Source organism: Oreochromis niloticus, linkage group LG20 (assembly GCF_001858045.2).
Source record: "Oreochromis niloticus isolate F11D_XX linkage group LG20, O_niloticus_UMD_NMBU, whole genome shotgun sequence".
NCBI classification, from domain to species: Eukaryota; Metazoa; Chordata; class Actinopteri; order Cichliformes; family Cichlidae; genus Oreochromis; species Oreochromis niloticus.
In genome coordinates this window covers 3,341,181-3,358,608 of record NC_031984.2, presented here as the reverse complement: position 1 = coordinate 3,358,608, position 17,428 = coordinate 3,341,181, and the positions used below count along the sequence as shown (strand labels likewise).

At 38.4% G+C, this 17,428-nt stretch overlaps 1 protein-coding gene across 2 annotated transcripts; it reads right to left on the bottom strand.

Annotated features, from left to right (window-relative positions):
- Positions 1 to 3,967: 3,967 nt before the first annotated feature.
- LOC100697788 (uncharacterized) lies at positions 3,968 to 14,315 on the bottom strand. 2 transcript variants are annotated; one of them, XM_003445968.5, is made up of 4 exons: positions 13,663 to 14,309; positions 13,168 to 13,539; positions 12,707 to 12,740; positions 3,968 to 4,978 (listed from the first exon to the last, which is right to left on the bottom strand). In XM_003445968.5, exons 1-4 carry the CDS (start codon positions 14,080 to 14,082, stop codon positions 4,938 to 4,940), a joined length of 867 nt encoding a protein of 288 aa, XP_003446016.2. In that variant the 5' UTR covers positions 14,083 to 14,309; the 3' UTR covers positions 3,968 to 4,937. The 2 variants fall into 2 exon arrangements, with proteins under 2 accessions (XP_003446016.2, XP_013127283.2); XM_013271829.3 differs by lacking the exon at positions 3,968 to 4,978 and adding an exon at positions 9,616 to 9,986 and having other exon boundaries at positions 13,663 to 14,315.
- Between the last annotated feature and the right edge of the window lie 3,113 nt (positions 14,316 to 17,428).

The window sequence follows — 17,428 nt, the reverse complement described above, 5'->3', positions numbered from 1 at the left end:
CTGGGACTCTCCTCAGCTCTTTCCGGGATAGTGGTGCAGTTGCCCCTCCGTTGGTCTTCCTTGGTCTCCTGTGCTCTGAGGGCCTCTGGATGTCTGGAGCCTGGATCTCCTCCATACCTGCTTCATGCCCTGGAGGACGGGGCAGTGGCCCCCCCACACCCTCTAGCAGATCATTACATGAAGGAACCTTTTAAATACAAGTGCGTCCATGCTCACAGGTGTACACACGGGTGCTCACAGACACAAACTTCACCCTTTTTGGCTCTTACCTCAAAGCACACACTGCGCTGTCGATCTTACGTGCTGCACAGTAATGTTTAATATTTAGTATTTAGTGTTATATTCACATAGATTATCGCGATGATGTTGTTTATTATATTGATCTCTTTTTTTGCTTGTTTTCTCTTTTTTCTTTCTGAACAGGTGATCCAGGTGATTGATATATGTATTTTTTGTCTGTTCGTTTTGTTTGTTTTTGTTTTTTGCCCTTTATCACCGTTCCTCTTCCCCACTGTCTTTCTTTCCCTACCTGTCTTTCTTTCTCCCTTTTCTTTCCCCCAGTCATGTCTGTCCCGTGTGTAGCAAGCGAAAATAAAATAAAATAAACAATAAAAGCAAAGGTGAATCAAATGGACCAATACGACAAGGCCGGGATGGTCCATTTGGTAAAGTAAATCCGTTGGGCATCTTTCTTTGCCTTTAGACAATAATTCTGATGGCAAAAGAGCCAAACGGGACAGGCGGAAAAAAAGAAAAAGGGCGTCTGTCTCCTGAATCCAAACTGGAAGCTGGTTCCACAGAAGACGGGCCTGAAAGCTGAAGGCTCTTCCTCCCATTCTACTTTTAATTACTCTAGGAACAACAAGTAGGTCTGCAGTCTGGGAGAGGAGTGTTTCACCCATAAAGACAACAGACAAGAACTCTAATCAGCATCCAAGGAGAAAAGAGTTCAGATATGATGGGGCCCAATCATTCGGAACTTATGTAAGGAGAAAGGTTTTAAATTCAATTCTGGATTAATCAAGGAGCAAATGAAGCAAAGCTAATATGGGATGAATATGATGTATCTTTGTATTCCATGTTAGCACTCTCACTGCAGCATTTCAAATCAACTGATCCAGGCTTTTCAGGTAGCGTTTACATAAAAAGAACCAGCTTGATAATAAGAAATTACAATAGTACAGCAAAAGGAGTACACTAGTGTAGCCCCAAATATTTTTTTCCTCTAATCTGCATCCCTCAATCTTCATACAGATACTGATACTTAACATATTGTGCAACATGCTTCATAATCTGAAAGTGGTTGCACAATATTTTCAAAACAGTACATTAAATGTGTTTCGCAAAGTGGCAAAACAAATATTTAACCTCTTTAACTCTAAGTACATGTTAGAATTCTTCTATAATAGTGCAAAATCTTTATCAAAATATAACATAGCCAGACTCATTATCATTCATGATAAGTAATTATTAATTAATTCACTTTAAAGATGGAGTTGATTGCTTAATTATTCATATACTGTATGTATCTACATAATAAAAAGAAAGTATTCAAATACAAAGGTATGGAATACAATATCATCACCCCAAAAATGTGGAGTAGAAGTAGAAAGCACTATACCACAGACATGTTTAAAGAACGGCTATCAATCCATGTGTTTTGTCAAAGGGCCTGAGGGCCAGTACGTGTGAGTGGACCCAAAAGCAGAGACAATCGAGACAGCGATATGTTTTAACAAGCTGTACTGAGTGCACAGGGATTGGAGATAGCAGAACATACTCTGTGCCAGGAAATCACCGAAATGGAGGGAGAGTGAGATTAGATGTGAAGTGGGGAAGGGGCTATACTGGGGAAAGGTGAATACTGAATCTGTGGCCTGGGGAGTGTAGCCCGGTGAGCATCAAGTGGTAAGAGATCGAGTGAGGTTCCAACCTTTTCTTTCCAGAACTTGTCCAGAAACTTGAGCTGCAGGTGAGTAAGGTGGTGTCATGGCAGAGAAACACGAGGTAGCTGACAAATGGCAGAGAAATGATGGCAGCGCGGGTCTTTATATACAGCCTCTTAGACTGCCGTTGATGGATGCCAGGTGATTAGCAACAGGTGGGGAACCAAGGCTCCACCCAGAAGCAGGACACAGGTAAACACAAGCAGGCAGTGGAAAAACACCAGGCACTCACCCACTTCGTGACATTCTTTATACTGTGACAACCCACTCCAATTGACTTCTTTTCGGCCTGTTTGTGTAGCAGATGGTATTTGCAGGCATTTGAAGGCTGGTGTGGTTTGTTTTCCAGTCAGTGACACTGGGCCCAGTATGCAGTGCTCTATAAAACCCCTCAGATCTCAGCTGTGGCGTAGCTCTCCTCCCTGAGACACCCTTTTGGATTTTGGTTTGGGTTCGTGATACAAACAACAACACTATCTAATATTTAGCAGGTATCTGTCCTTTCTGTGAAACAACTACAGTCTGTGGATTCACTTTGCTAGCCTAGCTAACTTAGCATTCCACCCTCTCATCCAAAACTGTCACTTCTACCGTCGGTCATCTTGTTAAGCAGAAGTATTGTAAATAATGCTGTGAAAATAAATTGAAAAAGAAACAGTTCAGATTTTGCTCATTTATTACAGGTACATATGTGTCCTACTGTTTGCCTGATTTTTTTAGGGACTTTAAGCACAATTACCAGGATTTTTGCCTTCAGTTTATTTTTCTTGATGTGCACATGCAAAGCCATCGCCATCACTTTCATTTTTATTCATTTATTTTTCTTTGTTGTGCACATTTTTCAAAATTTTATTTTTCTTGAACAATATATATATTTTTTAATTTGCACAGTGAGATTTTTCCATCTGCATCCGTTTTCTTTTTTGTACAAATTTGTAGGTTATTTTGATGTTTTGCTTCCCTTTTTTGCATTTAGCATTTTGTGATATCAAATGGAAAAAATATTGTGGCAAAAATAAAATGTTTAGGAAAATTCTTATTCATGGCATTTAAACCTACAATACAATCAAATGTGTTAAGAAAAAGTGAAAGGTTATCAGTGCACTTTAGAAGCTGCTGTAAGTGAGGAAGGAGGAACTTGGGGAACCTGCTTTCAGACAGAGGCCACTCGAGGTCGCTGCTGCATCACAATCCTTTCACATACGGTAATTTTACTTTGTTCTGTTTTCATGTTATCTCATGATTTTATAAATACAACTCTTTGGTCAGCAGCTGATGCTTTTTAATGTGTTATTTAAATAACTTTCCCGATGCTTTTCCTTTACTTCACATTTTAATAATGACATGAAATTACCCTCACAAAAATGCCCAGGAGCTGACTGAAGTGGATACTGACTGCTCTTCAGTAAAATCATATACACTCAAATCACACACACACACACACACACACACACACACACACACACACACACAAAACAAACAAACTTAATTATTGGCCATTCAGACTAAAAATTGTTATTTTCTTCTAAAATTCTATATTTAAATTAATTATTTCATTGACCGTTCATATAAATAACCAACAAACTTTTAGTCAAGCTGAAAAAAAAATGACAGATTTTCTTTGTGTTGTTGTGCACTGTGCACACACAGGAACACTTGTGGTTTATGTTCAAGGTTCTTAAGCCAAATGTTTCCTCCTGCACATATTTATTCAAATTCATGCATCATGTCCTGTCATCTTATCTTTGCACCGTCTTGACCTTTTCCTCTCCCTGGCTCAGGGTGGATATCTTTGGTATTCGTTTATCTTCTTTACTTCTTTCTACCTTATGACTCCAAGTAGTCATTTTCTAACATCAAGAGATCTATAATGAAATCTTCTCTGCCACTCTGAAGAAAAAAAATAACTTTAAATAGGCCCAAACTCAGTGCTGAAAATGTTGGGAAGCTGTAGAAAATGCAAATAAAAACAGAATTACAACTCTCACAAAATCATATTTTACTCAGAGCAAAACATAGAATCAGACGTTTAAACTGAAATATTTTATTATTTAATGAAAAATATAAGATCAATTTGAATTTGTAGATACATCTCAAAAGCTGCGATGGTGGTAACCCACCACTTCACAAAAAAGGGCTCCTATAAACAAATAGCTGGATGGGTCACTCCCCTGACCATGTCAAGGGGGCAATCCCTCAGGGGGGAAACTGAAAAACAACACAACAAAAAATAAAATAAAATATTCCTCATTAGATTATAACAACTAAAAAAAATTTATTTACCTAAATTAGATGGCCTATATCAAATATATTGGATCCTAACAATAACACTTCTGATTGGTGCCAACATAATAAAAAGTGTAGGCCAAGTTATAAAAATAAAAGTCAATTCACCAAGTCTTGAAAAATAAAATTGAAAAACAGAATAAAAAAAATTAAAATGAAGAATAAAGTAAAACATCCATCCAGATCTTTACAACCAACAACATAAAATTTATCCTAATTGGATAGCCTAATTCAAATAAATTTGCAAAATAAAGTAAGAGTAAAATAAGACGTCTCCATACAATATAGCCAGTATTTACAAAGCTAAACAGAGTTGGCATAGGAAAAAAACAAAAAAAAACAAAAAAAAGAATTCACTGTGTCTTTTCCTACAATTCTCAAATTAATTTGTAGAACACAACAGATTTAGAACAGAACATTTTAACTTTTTTCTTCTTTTTTTGTCTTGTTTTAAATGTGTTTGTTTTGCAAGGAACTGAACTCTCAGTCTCCTTTCTCCTCAATCCACTCTACAACAACAGTCTCCTGCTTCCCTTTCCAAAAACTCTTAATATCCAGCCTTATGTGATTATAAATGGATATGGATGAATCTGTAAGACCTTTTATCCGACCTCTCTCTCTCTAGACCTCACGTCGCCTGTCAAGGTGTATAACTTGTCTGTGGTCACTTGCGTTGTTTCTGGAGCTGCGTCACTTGATGTTCTTTTAGGCAGATTCGTCAAATAATGGCATGGTGTCTTTGTTTTCTACAGGGTGGAAAATATTTTTGTCAGAAAACATAGAACTGTGTCTGTACAGAGTAAAATTATTACATTTAAACTGGAGTGAAAACTACAATGAAGTATTGAACTGAATAAAAATAAACGAGACTTGAAAATTGAAAATCCAAGAAATGAACATAAAACAAAGATATACCGGAAATGGTTTGACTGTTTAACTTAAGCCTGAGGAGCCATTTACTGGGCTGTCTACAGGACAGTGGGTGTTTTGTGATCTTCTAAAGTTGTACTTTGAACTGTGTACTTCTGGACCCTGTTCCAGGAAGCATGCTGAGCTAAGTACATGGATGACTAGAAAACGAAAAGATTCATCAGAGGAGCTCTGATATCATGATTCACCATGGCAACATGTTAAAAAAAAACAAAAAAACCCCCCAAAAAAACAGAGCCTCCATTTTAATAGACTGAGGAATGTGAACATGTGACACTGTGTGTCATTTAGAGCAGTGGCGGAGCGGGGGGTGGGGGGTGGTGGCTTACTGGGCTTAAGCCCGGGTTGTTTTTTCAGAAGCCCGGGGTCTTTTGGAGTGTAATTTTTTCATAGTTAGATGCCTGGCTGACAACTGTATAAAACAAAAACTACACACAATATCCGAAGCACATAGTGCACACTGTGGGAATTTACAACTGTGCGTAAATCCCCCCTAATATTGGTATGATCCAACGTCAGACTGAGCGAGGGGGCGGGGGGGAGCTGCTGCCTCGAGTGCGCTGTTGGAGAAGCGCAGACAGAGGAGAGCTGAAGTCTGACCAGGTACCAGAGCAAGTCATTCATACTGTACAAATTATGTAAATATGACGGTGTATCACGAAAGATTGATATCAAACTGATCACTTGACCCATATTACGTTACTTGCTCTTCAAGTGAATCAACAAATGGCGAAATGAAAAGCCGAACAACAACAACGCCGTTTCTTTAGAGAGTCTTAGCTTACATATGTGTTTATTTCATATTTTCAGTTGTTACCCTGCACGGCTAAATAAATCGGTTTCAGTAATGTACTGATATACAAGAATGGACATAAGGAGCTTCTTTCAAACACAAAACTCTGGTAGATGTTATTTTATATATTATGCTTTGTATGTTGTTCAGTATATTTCTATGCAAAACAAGAGGAATTTCAATACACAGCAGTATATTCACAGTTTTATCCAGATATTTACATAAACTTTATGGAAAACACAAGAACATTTTTTGACTGTACAACATCAATTTAGAGTAAACTTGTTTTGTTTTGGATAAATAAATATTGAAATATCTTTTGAATGAGTTAAATGTCAGAATAAAGAGAGAGAGAGCTGTCTATCACTTTCATCATATTTAGGAGTACATATACATTAAGTTTATTGTTAATTATAAGAAAACTCCAGACGATTCCATTCTGAGCTGAAGAAGCTTCTGATTGGTTCGTAGAGTCCATGTGAGTAAATTGGTGGCACACCTGTGGATGCATATAAGGCAAAACACAGAGCCTGTGTTTTGCCTTATATGCCTGTCAACCAAAACACCAGGAAAAGAATTGTGGAGCTCCATAAATGTGGCTCAATGTTGAATACAATTTTGTGCCATTTACAATAAAGAAATAGAGATAGTTTCTCTCTTTACTCTTAACGTTAATAAATATGTTTTTTATATTTATCAACCTAAAAAAATTTAAACATTTAGTCTGATTTGATGTTACAATTAAAAAAGTGTTTGTGTTTTTAGCTGAAGAGTGTAAATATCTGGTTTCCACTGTATATTTGATGATTGTCAGCACAGAGAGGGAGAGAGAGGAACAGAGAGGGAACAAGAGCAGGTGAGACACATGTTAGGCAAATGGTTGTTTACCAAAAGTATCACCGTATCATAGGTACTCATGTATCTCGTACCTAGTGTTTCTTTTTTGGTTTGTTATTTTTCAAATTCTATATTTATTAAGTTATGCAGGCTTGTTTGCACAACAAGGCTAAATAATTATATAGACTTTTCTAAATAGTGGACTTTGGTAGAATTAAAAAATAAGTGTAGTGCAGGTCTATGATGATTTTTAGTGCTACTATCATCTAGTTCTGATTCTGGTTCTGTCTTGGTTATGTCCTAAGTAGTCCTGTTTGTGAACTGTTGTAGTCCTGTTTTAATTCTGGATCAGTTCTGGGTCTGGTTGAATTTAGGTTTAGTCCTCATGTCTTGATACAGCCCCGACTTTGTTCTGCCTTGCTGCTTAATTAAAAAAAAACTAGTTTAAGGTGTCCTGCAGATGTGATATATATTTTTTCCTATATGAAGTCATTCTTTTTTGAACAAAACTGAAAACAGAGCCAATTATTCTTTCAGTCATTTCATTTAGGATGAATCATTAATTTATTATAACGTCAGAGAGGCTATTAATGCATTCTAAATTGATCTGTAGATTAGTAGTGATGTAGTGATGGGAATTCCGGCTCTTTTTAGAGAACCGGCTCTTTCGGTTTCCATCCGGCTCTTCAGGTTGTTTTGTTGCTTTAATTAATTTATTATCAACAACAATATAAAATTATGCACAAAATGAATTACTAATGTAAAAAATGTTTTTTATTTATATATATTTATTATATAAATATGCTTTTATTTATTCACTCCACATAAAATTTAAAAAATAAATTAGAAAATACAAAAACCAACTATGTACAACTCTACTTTTAACTATTTAAATTTTCAGCTTTTTTCCTTTTAAACAAATTTAAAATGAAACAACACAATACACTGCAAACCACAACACAATAAAATATAAATTAATATGTAAAACAAAAAGGAGATGCACGTTCTCTGATGGGACAGTTCTCAGGTGCCTGTGCAGGTTGTTTGTGGAGCCGGCTCTATATGATATCCTTTTCTCGCAGACTCTACACTCTGCTTGTCAATAAAATTGAAATGATTCCAGATTTAACTTCTTTTCTTGGTGTCACTCATCTCCATTACTATAGGGCTTTGGAGTTGACGTCACTGGAGGTGGGCCACGCCCCCTTTCCGCCATGACAGTAGGCTAGACACAGGATACAGCTTCAGCTATGGTTTGTACGTGTTGTGTTATCAGTTGCAACGTTTGATCACACGATCGTGAAGGCAAGAAGCTGGATAATGGGCTCTCTTTTCATCGTTTTTCAACCTGGAGGCAATGTGAGGGATCCCATGTATCCGATATTACTAAACAAAGACGTCAGGCTTGCATTGCAGCGGTGAGACGAGTGGATCGAGAATTATAAATCCCTGGAGGCCCACATCCAATTCACGAACGGCTGGGTGCAAGATTTGTCCATCTTTATGCCTCCACGCTGCGACAACTGTACGTTGTCGTTAAGACAAAGGTAAGTCGGTTTGAACATGATAACTTTCTAAACAACTTCCTTGTTACAGTTTTTGATTTGCACGTACAGCCAACCCATCTATATTAGCCTTGGTTCATTACAGACCTTTTATTAAAAGTGGTTTTTGTGTGTTTCAGGTACTGCACTCACAACGACTGAATGAAACTGCACTGTGACCTCGTTGTGTGGACACAGAGAGACCTTCTGTCATACGCATCTTCCCTGATGTGGATTTCTGGGAACCACGTTTAAAGCAAGCACAAGACTTCTTTCTTAAAGTGTGTCTTCCTGAACTTGTTGGGAAATACTTCTCCAAACAACGTGCTGCTCTAAATAGCCTGTAATGTTTCATTTTGTGGTTCAAGATTGATGCCAGCTGTGTGTTGCCATGTAAATAGTTAGCAAGAACATAAAAATGAAATGCAAAGTACATGTGATAAGATCAAGAATAACAAAAAAAAACATGTATACTATTCTTTTCTGTTTTATTGAAACTACTTCACACAAAGTACAATTATTTACAATGAACTACACATGCAACACAACAGCTTTATGAATACTCAACAAGAGCAAGTTTCATTTGGCGCTGGTTTGACAACCACACTGGGGCACATATTCACCAAAACACAGCAAACCTTAACAATCTTATCAAGCAGTGTTGTGTTTATTTCTGCTCTGCCCTGTTCATTGCACACACAATGCTTCGTCTGCCCTTTAGCTTCTGTGATGCTGTCTGTCCGATCACCACTGTCCACATTTACAGCTGGTACCTCAACCTCCACTTGTCCAACACAACTGCTGTCCACAGCTATGACATTGTAATTTTGTTGTTGTTCTTCTGTCAGATCTTCATCGATTACTTCTGCACGGGGCACACCTTCAGACTCTGCAGCTGCATAAAAGCCTGTAAGATAAAATTAGTGCACATGACAGGTGTGTGATTCATCTGGAAGTTATGTGCGGATTAGTATACAATGAGAGCAATTTAGTATGTTTTTAGAGGCCCATGAGCAGTGTTGGTGCCCAGTCTGGATTTACATCCATTTCATATGCTGGTTTGCCTGCAATAATGCTAAATCATAAGCTACTCAGTCGACATGATGACATGACGTGGTTCTGCAGCATCACACATTAGCACGTTTTATCTCATTATCTATGACCTCAGCACATTGAAAATAACACTAAAAGCATTTTAATAGTGATATGAATTAATTTAGAACTCACCGGAAAGAAGATGCGGAGACCAAACCAACAAAAAGCTGGGGATTGCACAGAACTCGATCCGCTCGTCTCACCGCTGCAATGCAAGCCTGACGTCTTTGTTTTCTAGTGTGATGATGTTTTCTCTTGTTGTTGCCTCTGGCTCTCTTTCTCCCTTTCCTTCCTGCGCTACTGTAAGTGTAATTAGCGCCCCTCCCCCTTCTGCTCGGCAAACATAAGGCTCACGTGCAGCGTGAAGCGAAAAAAAGTGAGAGAGAGAGTGAGAGAAGAAAAAAAAAAGAAACACGGCTCTCAATAAGGAGCCGGCTCCCGTCGTCCACGTCAATGATCCGGCTGTAAGAGCCGTTTCATTGGCGACTGACACATCACTATTGTAGACACTCATTATGAGGGAATTCTTTGCCTGGGTCCAAGCTGTCCTGAATCCTGTAAGTATGAAGAGTAAGGAAGGGTAAAACAGAGACTGCTGCAGTGATAAACAGTAAATGTTTTCACTGCAGAGAAACTGCCTCACAGTCTGACGGCTGCATTACTGTCCACAGAGTCACAGAGTTAAAAAGATGGAGACCATAGATTTTATTTTATAAATTTTATTCTGATTCCAACAGACTTTTCATAACATCAGTCGTCATAAGTAAAACAAAAGGGCAAATAAGAGGACTGGGAGGTGCTGAAAATTAACTTTAGCTTTGATAACTTTATAAATGAGGAAATAAAACTGCTGTTCTGGTGCAGCAGGAGAGCAGGAGACAAACAACGTGTGAATATTTTATACAGTAACACATTGTGGCCAATCTCTAAAGTGATTAAAATTAACTCCAACCCTCAACAGTGCAATATAAAAAATCTCATTATGAGCTATGAGATATAAGATATTTCAACCCTGTGAAAGAAATTATTATTGTTGTTATTACAATTATCTTTATTACTTTAATTGAGTAAACTAAGTAACTGTAACTGTCCTCTGTCACTGTCTGCTGTTTTCTGAGTGACTTAGTTTTTAAAGTAAATGTCTAAACTGAGTTACAGCTGCTGATGAAATTTAGACAGTCTGTCGTGTCTTTATGCTCGCTTTGTAGATGCAAAAGAGGCTTTGCATGGAGCTGGGCCAATGCAAGCCCTCAATGTGAGACTGTCTCATTGAAAACAAGAAAACTCAGAGACCTCTAGTGGTAACTATGTCCTAGCATGTTTGGTGCCTTGGGCAATCACTAATTAATGTTATCTTGTTGTATCTCTGTTGTGGTCAGTGCTATCCTCTATGCTGTTGCATGCTGCGGCAGCAGGTTGAGGGTCACAGATGCCAACAGACTAAATAAACTGATCCACAAGGCCAGTAATGCTGTGGGGATGGAGCTGGACTCAGTTAGGTTGGCGTCTGAGAGGCAGATGTTGTCTAAGATAAGGATAATCATGGATAATACCTCCCTCCCACTCCATGACATGCTGGCTAGTCACAGGAGCACGTTCAGTGAGAGACAGATTACCAAAAAGCACCACTGACTGACACAGGAAATGATTCCTGCCTGTGGCCATCTCCCTGTACAACTCCTCCATCTCCTCCATCTACTTTATACTAAGGGTACAACTTTGTCCTTTAAAGTACAGGTTTGACGTGTAAAAGGTACAAATTACAAGGGTACAAATCAGTACCCACAGTTTAGGGTACAGAACGGTACCTTAGAGGGTACCACCCCAGTGACAAGCCATTGTACCCCTATAGGTACATTTCTGTACTTTAATTTCTGAGTGTGCTGTAAACACTACAATAGTTACACCCCTTTTACACACACTCTCTTCTAGTCTGTAATATTCTTTTCAATTTTCTTGATATTTATTTATAATCCCCTCTGTTAATCCTTTATATTTAGAACTGAATGATCTGTATATATTAGTGCCATTTCTTAAATGTGTAAAATCTGTAACATAATGTATTGTTTGGAGTTTAGTCTGTTACTGTTACTATTTTTACAATTTCTTCTTGGAGCAACTGTAACCCAAATAATTTCCTTAGGGATTAATAAAGTATTCTGATTCTGATTGTTTCAGGATGACCTGCCATTATCCAATGACACATCTGCTTACCTGTATCTTTTGCTCATTTCTCCTCATCTTCTTTTCTTTTTTCTAAACTGAGCACCTGATGGCTGTGAACTTTTATTGTCCATCTTTCATTGGTTTTAATTTTGCACTCCAGTATGAACACAAATCCCCCAACCCGAGGATCACCACAACATAACCTAACAGACCTACACCTTAGTTCACAGATTTGGTTTGTCTAGGGTTTATTTCTGGGATTTCGCACAACCCAGGATTCAAATCATGAATACATAATGGGCTTGGATTTACATCATTATGAATGAAATGTGCTCTATTTGGAAGCAGCCGGCCCCCCTCCCCTTTCGACGGGTTGAGTGAGACTTTAAATCATCAAACTGTAAATTATAAATTTTAAATTGTTACTGATCCCTTTACCCCGAGTCCTAAAGTGTATATTTATTTTCTTACTCTTCTTATATATAGTTTGTTTACTTGCACTGCTGTAACTGGAGCCTCGTCGTCTCGTCTCTCTATATACTGGACTGTATGTAGCGGAGATGACAATAAAGTTTAATTTGACTTCAGCAGCGAGCAGGCGCACCGAGGGCTCTCGCGCTCACTTTTCGCGTACAGAATTTCGAAAAAACATCGGTGCAAATTATAAGTCCGTATCCTAATGTCTGGTGTTTTCGTTTTTGTTGGTTTGTTTTTATTTTATTTTATTTTGCGAGTTGGTTATTAGATGCTGCTCCAGCCAGCCAGAGAATCCCCCGCCGCCCCGCCCTCTCCTCCCTGTGCCGCAAGCAGCAGGCGCACCTCGCAAACGGAGGGCGCCCTTACTCCCAGCAAATGGGCCATAGAAAACCGATCGGTGCCTATGACATCCCCAATATGCGCTGGCTGATGTCGGGGCAGCGTGACGAGCAACTTTTTTTTTGTTGCTTCTCTGGGCCGCCCTGGGCAACCGCCCATGTCGCCCATATCAAAAACCGCTACTGACCACCATCATCACATCAGTGACAGTTTTTAGTATTATCACAGTAAAAGTGAAGTTAGCTGTTGTTAAGAGAGCTGTACGGTGAATTAAGGAGTGTTGGTGCGTTTACCTTGTGCCACAGCATCAAGTTCATAGTTTTGTGCCTGCAAAAGATTTTTATCAATTACTTAAAAAGTTTACTCTGATAGAAAAAAGAAAAAGACAGAATCTATATGCATTAATTATTCACTTTTCATTGCATTTCTTCACAGTGTTAGTAGTTAGAGGTAACATAGATCATATTTGCAACCGAGGGGAAACACAGAGTGCTCTAATGATGGTCTCAAGCCCAGATAAATCAGAGAGTTACATCAGGAAGAACATCCAGCATAGCAATCTGTGTCTTTTTGGTTTCATAGTTAACTAAACAACAACAACATATGTTAACATTATTAATCATGAGTTGCATTCATATGATGGCGACCTGGATGACTGTGCAGTTCTGAATGCAACAAAAAATAGTTTCATTAATTTAGACTGACAGAGTCTGGCAGCTGTAACATCTGGTATGTAAATAACACAGCACTTTACCTGCTGATGTGCTGCTGCTTGATGATGCTGCCCCCCTCTGTTGGAGCTCCCCTCACTGATCCAGTTGATCTGCTGGTTGGTTGCTTCTGGTTTTTGATGTTTTGCTTTATTGATCATTTGTTGAGCAACATTAAAACAGCCGTCCCAGTCTTTCCTTTTTATGTTGCTCATAATTTCTTTAGTCAGAGTTTCATTTGCTTCTTTCCTCAAAAGCTCCTCCAGAACTTTTTTCTCTTCTTCCAAAATCAGTTTGTAGTAAAACGTTTTCTTGTTGCAACAACTGAATTTTTTTACAAACCATTTTCTCCATCCACTCCAAGTCATGAAGAAAGCGACAACAGTCATGCCCAGGAGCAGAGAGTAACCAGTAAGCTGAAAAGGAAGCAACAAACATACGAAACATATAACATTACATTACCAGCATTAATGTGTGTTTGCCATAATTTCATTAGAAAAGTAGAATAAGAGCACATATATACAACAAGAAATCCTCACCTTGGACTTGATTTGCACTTCAGTTTTTTGAGCTTCTTCTTCAGTTGTGACGCCCCAGGTTTTGCAGAACAGCTTGCTCGTGTTTTCATCAGTGTTACAGCAACCATACCAATCTGTGAAAATCAACACAGCTACAATCCACAGCAGACTGATTAGAAACGCTCTGATTACGCGCTTGACTACAAGGCACAAAAACGTGGATGCATGTTTCGCGGTGCTCCGAAATGTCTGGTCCATCAGGAGCATCAGGAAAAACACTAAAAAAACAGGCACGACGATGATTTCATTGCATTCAAAAGTGCGCCCTTTGCAAGCGCACATCATACTCCGCAGAAAGAAAGCCATGCCGACCATCCCGATGACTGTCCCGGGAGTCCCGATTTTTTCAGTACGAACATATTGCAGGACTTTTTTAAACATCTTGAGCAGTTAAGTGCCTGCTGAGGCTGCAGCTTCTGTCCTGTAAAATTACGGCCACGGAAAAAGAAATATTTCCTGTTTTTCACACCAAGTATCACTTTGAAATTCTTTGAAATTCAGCTTAATATCAGGCCTATAGCAGCTGTGAAATGTGAAAAGATAAAGTCCTTCAGTCCAACTGACGATAAGAGCCCTCGTCTCCCACCCTCACATGAACGGTGCTCCCACAGGCAGCAGGACTCTAAGGCAACGTGACGTCATGAGAAGGCGTTTAAACAGCATTCAGTTCAAAATCATTTACTGTCGTGTCAACGAATGTCACGCTTTTCGTTTAGCATCTAAGGTGATTTAAACCACGTAAATTTTATACTGTGAAGAAATCACGTGTCACAGCGAACTTTTTATTAATAACGAAAAATCCCAGAAGACAGAAGTGTGACAGAGTTAACAGATGGAAGAGAGACATCTTATGATGCATGGTTTAGGGCAGGAGGCAGAGCTGGTGTTGACAGATATATTTTAACGTAATGTTTGCACTGACTTTAAGTACATATGCTAGAAAAACTTAATTCATTTGAAATGATTGGACATTTGGCTAAGAACAGCAGCAAGTCGATCTATAGGTGCTGTTTGGTTTGTCAGCGTTTTGTAACCCCAACACCACAGGAAGACAAATGTTTCCTGTCTTTCATACCAACTATCACCGGATGATCTCTAATTTCCTGCTTCTAATTAGGAAAGACTGAGGTTATTGTCCTAAAAATCTTTCAGGTCAACAGTTGCCTTCAGGCCCTTTATATTAAAAGATAAAGACCCTAAACTAATGGTGTAGGACAGAAACATGGTCTCTAACTAGATACTTACTTTGGCCTCCAGTAATACTATGATGATACTCGGAATAACTTATGACCAGGATGTGTTCTTCAGTGTGTCTATTAAAGAATTATATAAAAGTGCTTTCTTGCATTTACAGAAAAAGTAGTTTTTTTTAAACAAGATTAAAAAACATTTAATCTGTACAATAATGCTAAAATAAGACAGAATGAAACAGAATTTCAAGGGAGAGTGGAGTGGAGAGAGAGAACCTTCATCTTTAAGGCCTGTCTTTTAACACTTTTTTTTAAAGATTAGTTTTAAAACTTTACCTTTTGATAAAGGTTATAGTTAGCCCTGGATCAGGTAACCCTGAACCTTAGATATGCTCATAGGTCTAGGCTGGGGGGACCTACCCATGGTGCACTGAGCATTTCTTCTTCACTCACAACCCTTTTTTTTCCCAAAAAGGATTATTTGAGCCAAGTGAAACAGTGAGATACAGGCCAAAAGCAGGTATCTCACATCAGATTTCTTTTCTCCCTTTGTCTCTCTTTTCTCTGACATGTTCATGTCAGATGAACAGAAAAATTGTCCTGTCTGAAAATGACTTAATTTTATTCCACATTATGAAAATTTATAACATTCTTATTTGTCCAATACTGTCATATGTGAGTATAGTCCCACCTAACAATGATAGTATGGTTCCCTACCCATAGTTTATCAGTACCTTTACCAAACAGTAGCATAAACCCTACAGTTATGTATTTACTCTATCCTTTATTAAAATATCTCCTAAACAGGTTTTATGAGTGCAAAACTACAAGACGTGATACCACTGGAGAGAAATCTGCAGGCCAGTGTTTTTCTTCATACTATGCCAATTTCTTTTTTGCATCTTTGGAATGCATCATCGAGTTCAGTGGTTCAGATTAAGAAAGGGGATGGAAAGTACATTTTCAAACACTCTTGGGACATTATGAATACTTTCTTATGTGATTTTAACTCACAAACATGCCTGTAGTTTTCAGTAGCTGCAGTTTCTCAGGGCCCAGTAAAATCCTTTGAGACCATCTGAATTTGCTAATTTTTCTACACAAACAACTTTTAAAGAAAGTCCTGCAAATTGTATAGCAAAGCAGAGAAGTGTAATTTTTTGTGTCATCTGTTTTTCAGGTTTACATTTTTAGGCTACATCTTTGCAAGTTTTATAGACTTACTGAGCTTTATAGATGCAAAAGATTTATAAAGGATTACAATAAAATTTTGTTTTTAAATGATGTTTTTTGGGTTTTTTTTTTTTTTTTTTTTGTTAAGGGGACAAAAGTTATCTAAAGCTTCCTGTCCCTGTGTGAACAAGTAATTCACCCCTAACCTAATAACTGCAATGGCAGCAAGAACTGCAGTGAGACTTTCATGGTGCTGTGGAGAATTTCCTTCCCACTCTCCTTTGCAGAAGTGTTTTATTTTAACCACATTGGAGAGTTTGAGCATGACCATCCTCTTTTAGGTGTTAGCAAATGTGAAACAAGTCTATTGTTGTTTTTGTGGCTTTTCATTCTGAAACTCACCCACAGATTCTATTTTTGCACACTGACCATAAATGAGACAAATGAGGCCTGCAGTTCTTTAAATATTGTTCTGGGTTCTGAGTGACCTCCTTGATGAGTCAACAATGCGCTCTTTGAGTATTTTTGGTCGTACAGCCTTTACTGGGAAGTTTCAACACTGCTCCTATTTTCTCTGTGGATAATGGCTCCCTGTGGTTCACTGGAATCCCAGAGCCTTAGAAATTGTTTTTAAACCCTTTACAGACTTATAGATAGCAAAGAATTTGTTTCTTAGTTGTTTCTTTAGATTGTGGGATGTGTTTTGCTTTTTGAGATCTTTTAGCCTACGCCACAACTTCATTGCTGAGGATGTTACAAGGAGGAGTAAAATAGTGGCACAGTCTACAGTGTGCATATGGACATTACTTGTATTTTTATTCTACAAAACAAGAAGAATATGATGATAGGTGTTTATTTTGAGAGAATGGAGTAACCTGTAAAAACTATTTATGTACTTAGATTGGCTCTCACTTGGTATTGGCTCTCTCTGCAGTAGAGTATAACTTCCTTTTCCTACAGCCCGGGGATGTTTTGATGTAGCTTATCTGCGTAGCCAATTTAATTAAAAACTTAACGATAATGTCTTATTTCATAGTGTAATTCATCCACCCTAAAAAAAAAAACAGTTTCATTTGTTATCAGCCTAAGTCAGGCGATAGTGGTATGTCCCGGGGTGTGTGTCTGCAGGGGAGGGGTGGAGCAGCGGAATGTTCATGGGGCAGCGCCAGAGGAGGCTAGCAGAAACAGCTGACTCCTGTCACACTAATTATGCTTTCCCCCTATTTCAGTAGCTGTTGGGGTCTGAGGTCTCTACCAGAGAAGCGGTTTCAGCATCTCTCCATGTTTTTAAGAGGTTGAGGTGATAAATCTGAGTGGCTCCTTCCATGTCTGACCGTGCCACTTCATAGTTGGCGTCGCCCACA

Coding starts and splice junctions, on each gene's coding strand:
- LOC100697788 (XM_013271829.3), bottom strand. CDS start 14,082: ATGTTTAAAAAAGTCCTGCAATATGTTCGTACTGAAAAAATCGGGACT. Junction 12,741..13,167: donor AAGCAGCAGCACATCAGCAG/GTAAAGTGCTGT, acceptor AATCTTTTGCAG/GCACAAAACTATGAACTTGA. Junction 9,987..12,706: donor ACTTGATGCTGTGGCACAAG/GTAAACGCACCA, acceptor TCATACTTACAG/GATTCAGGACAGCTTGGACC.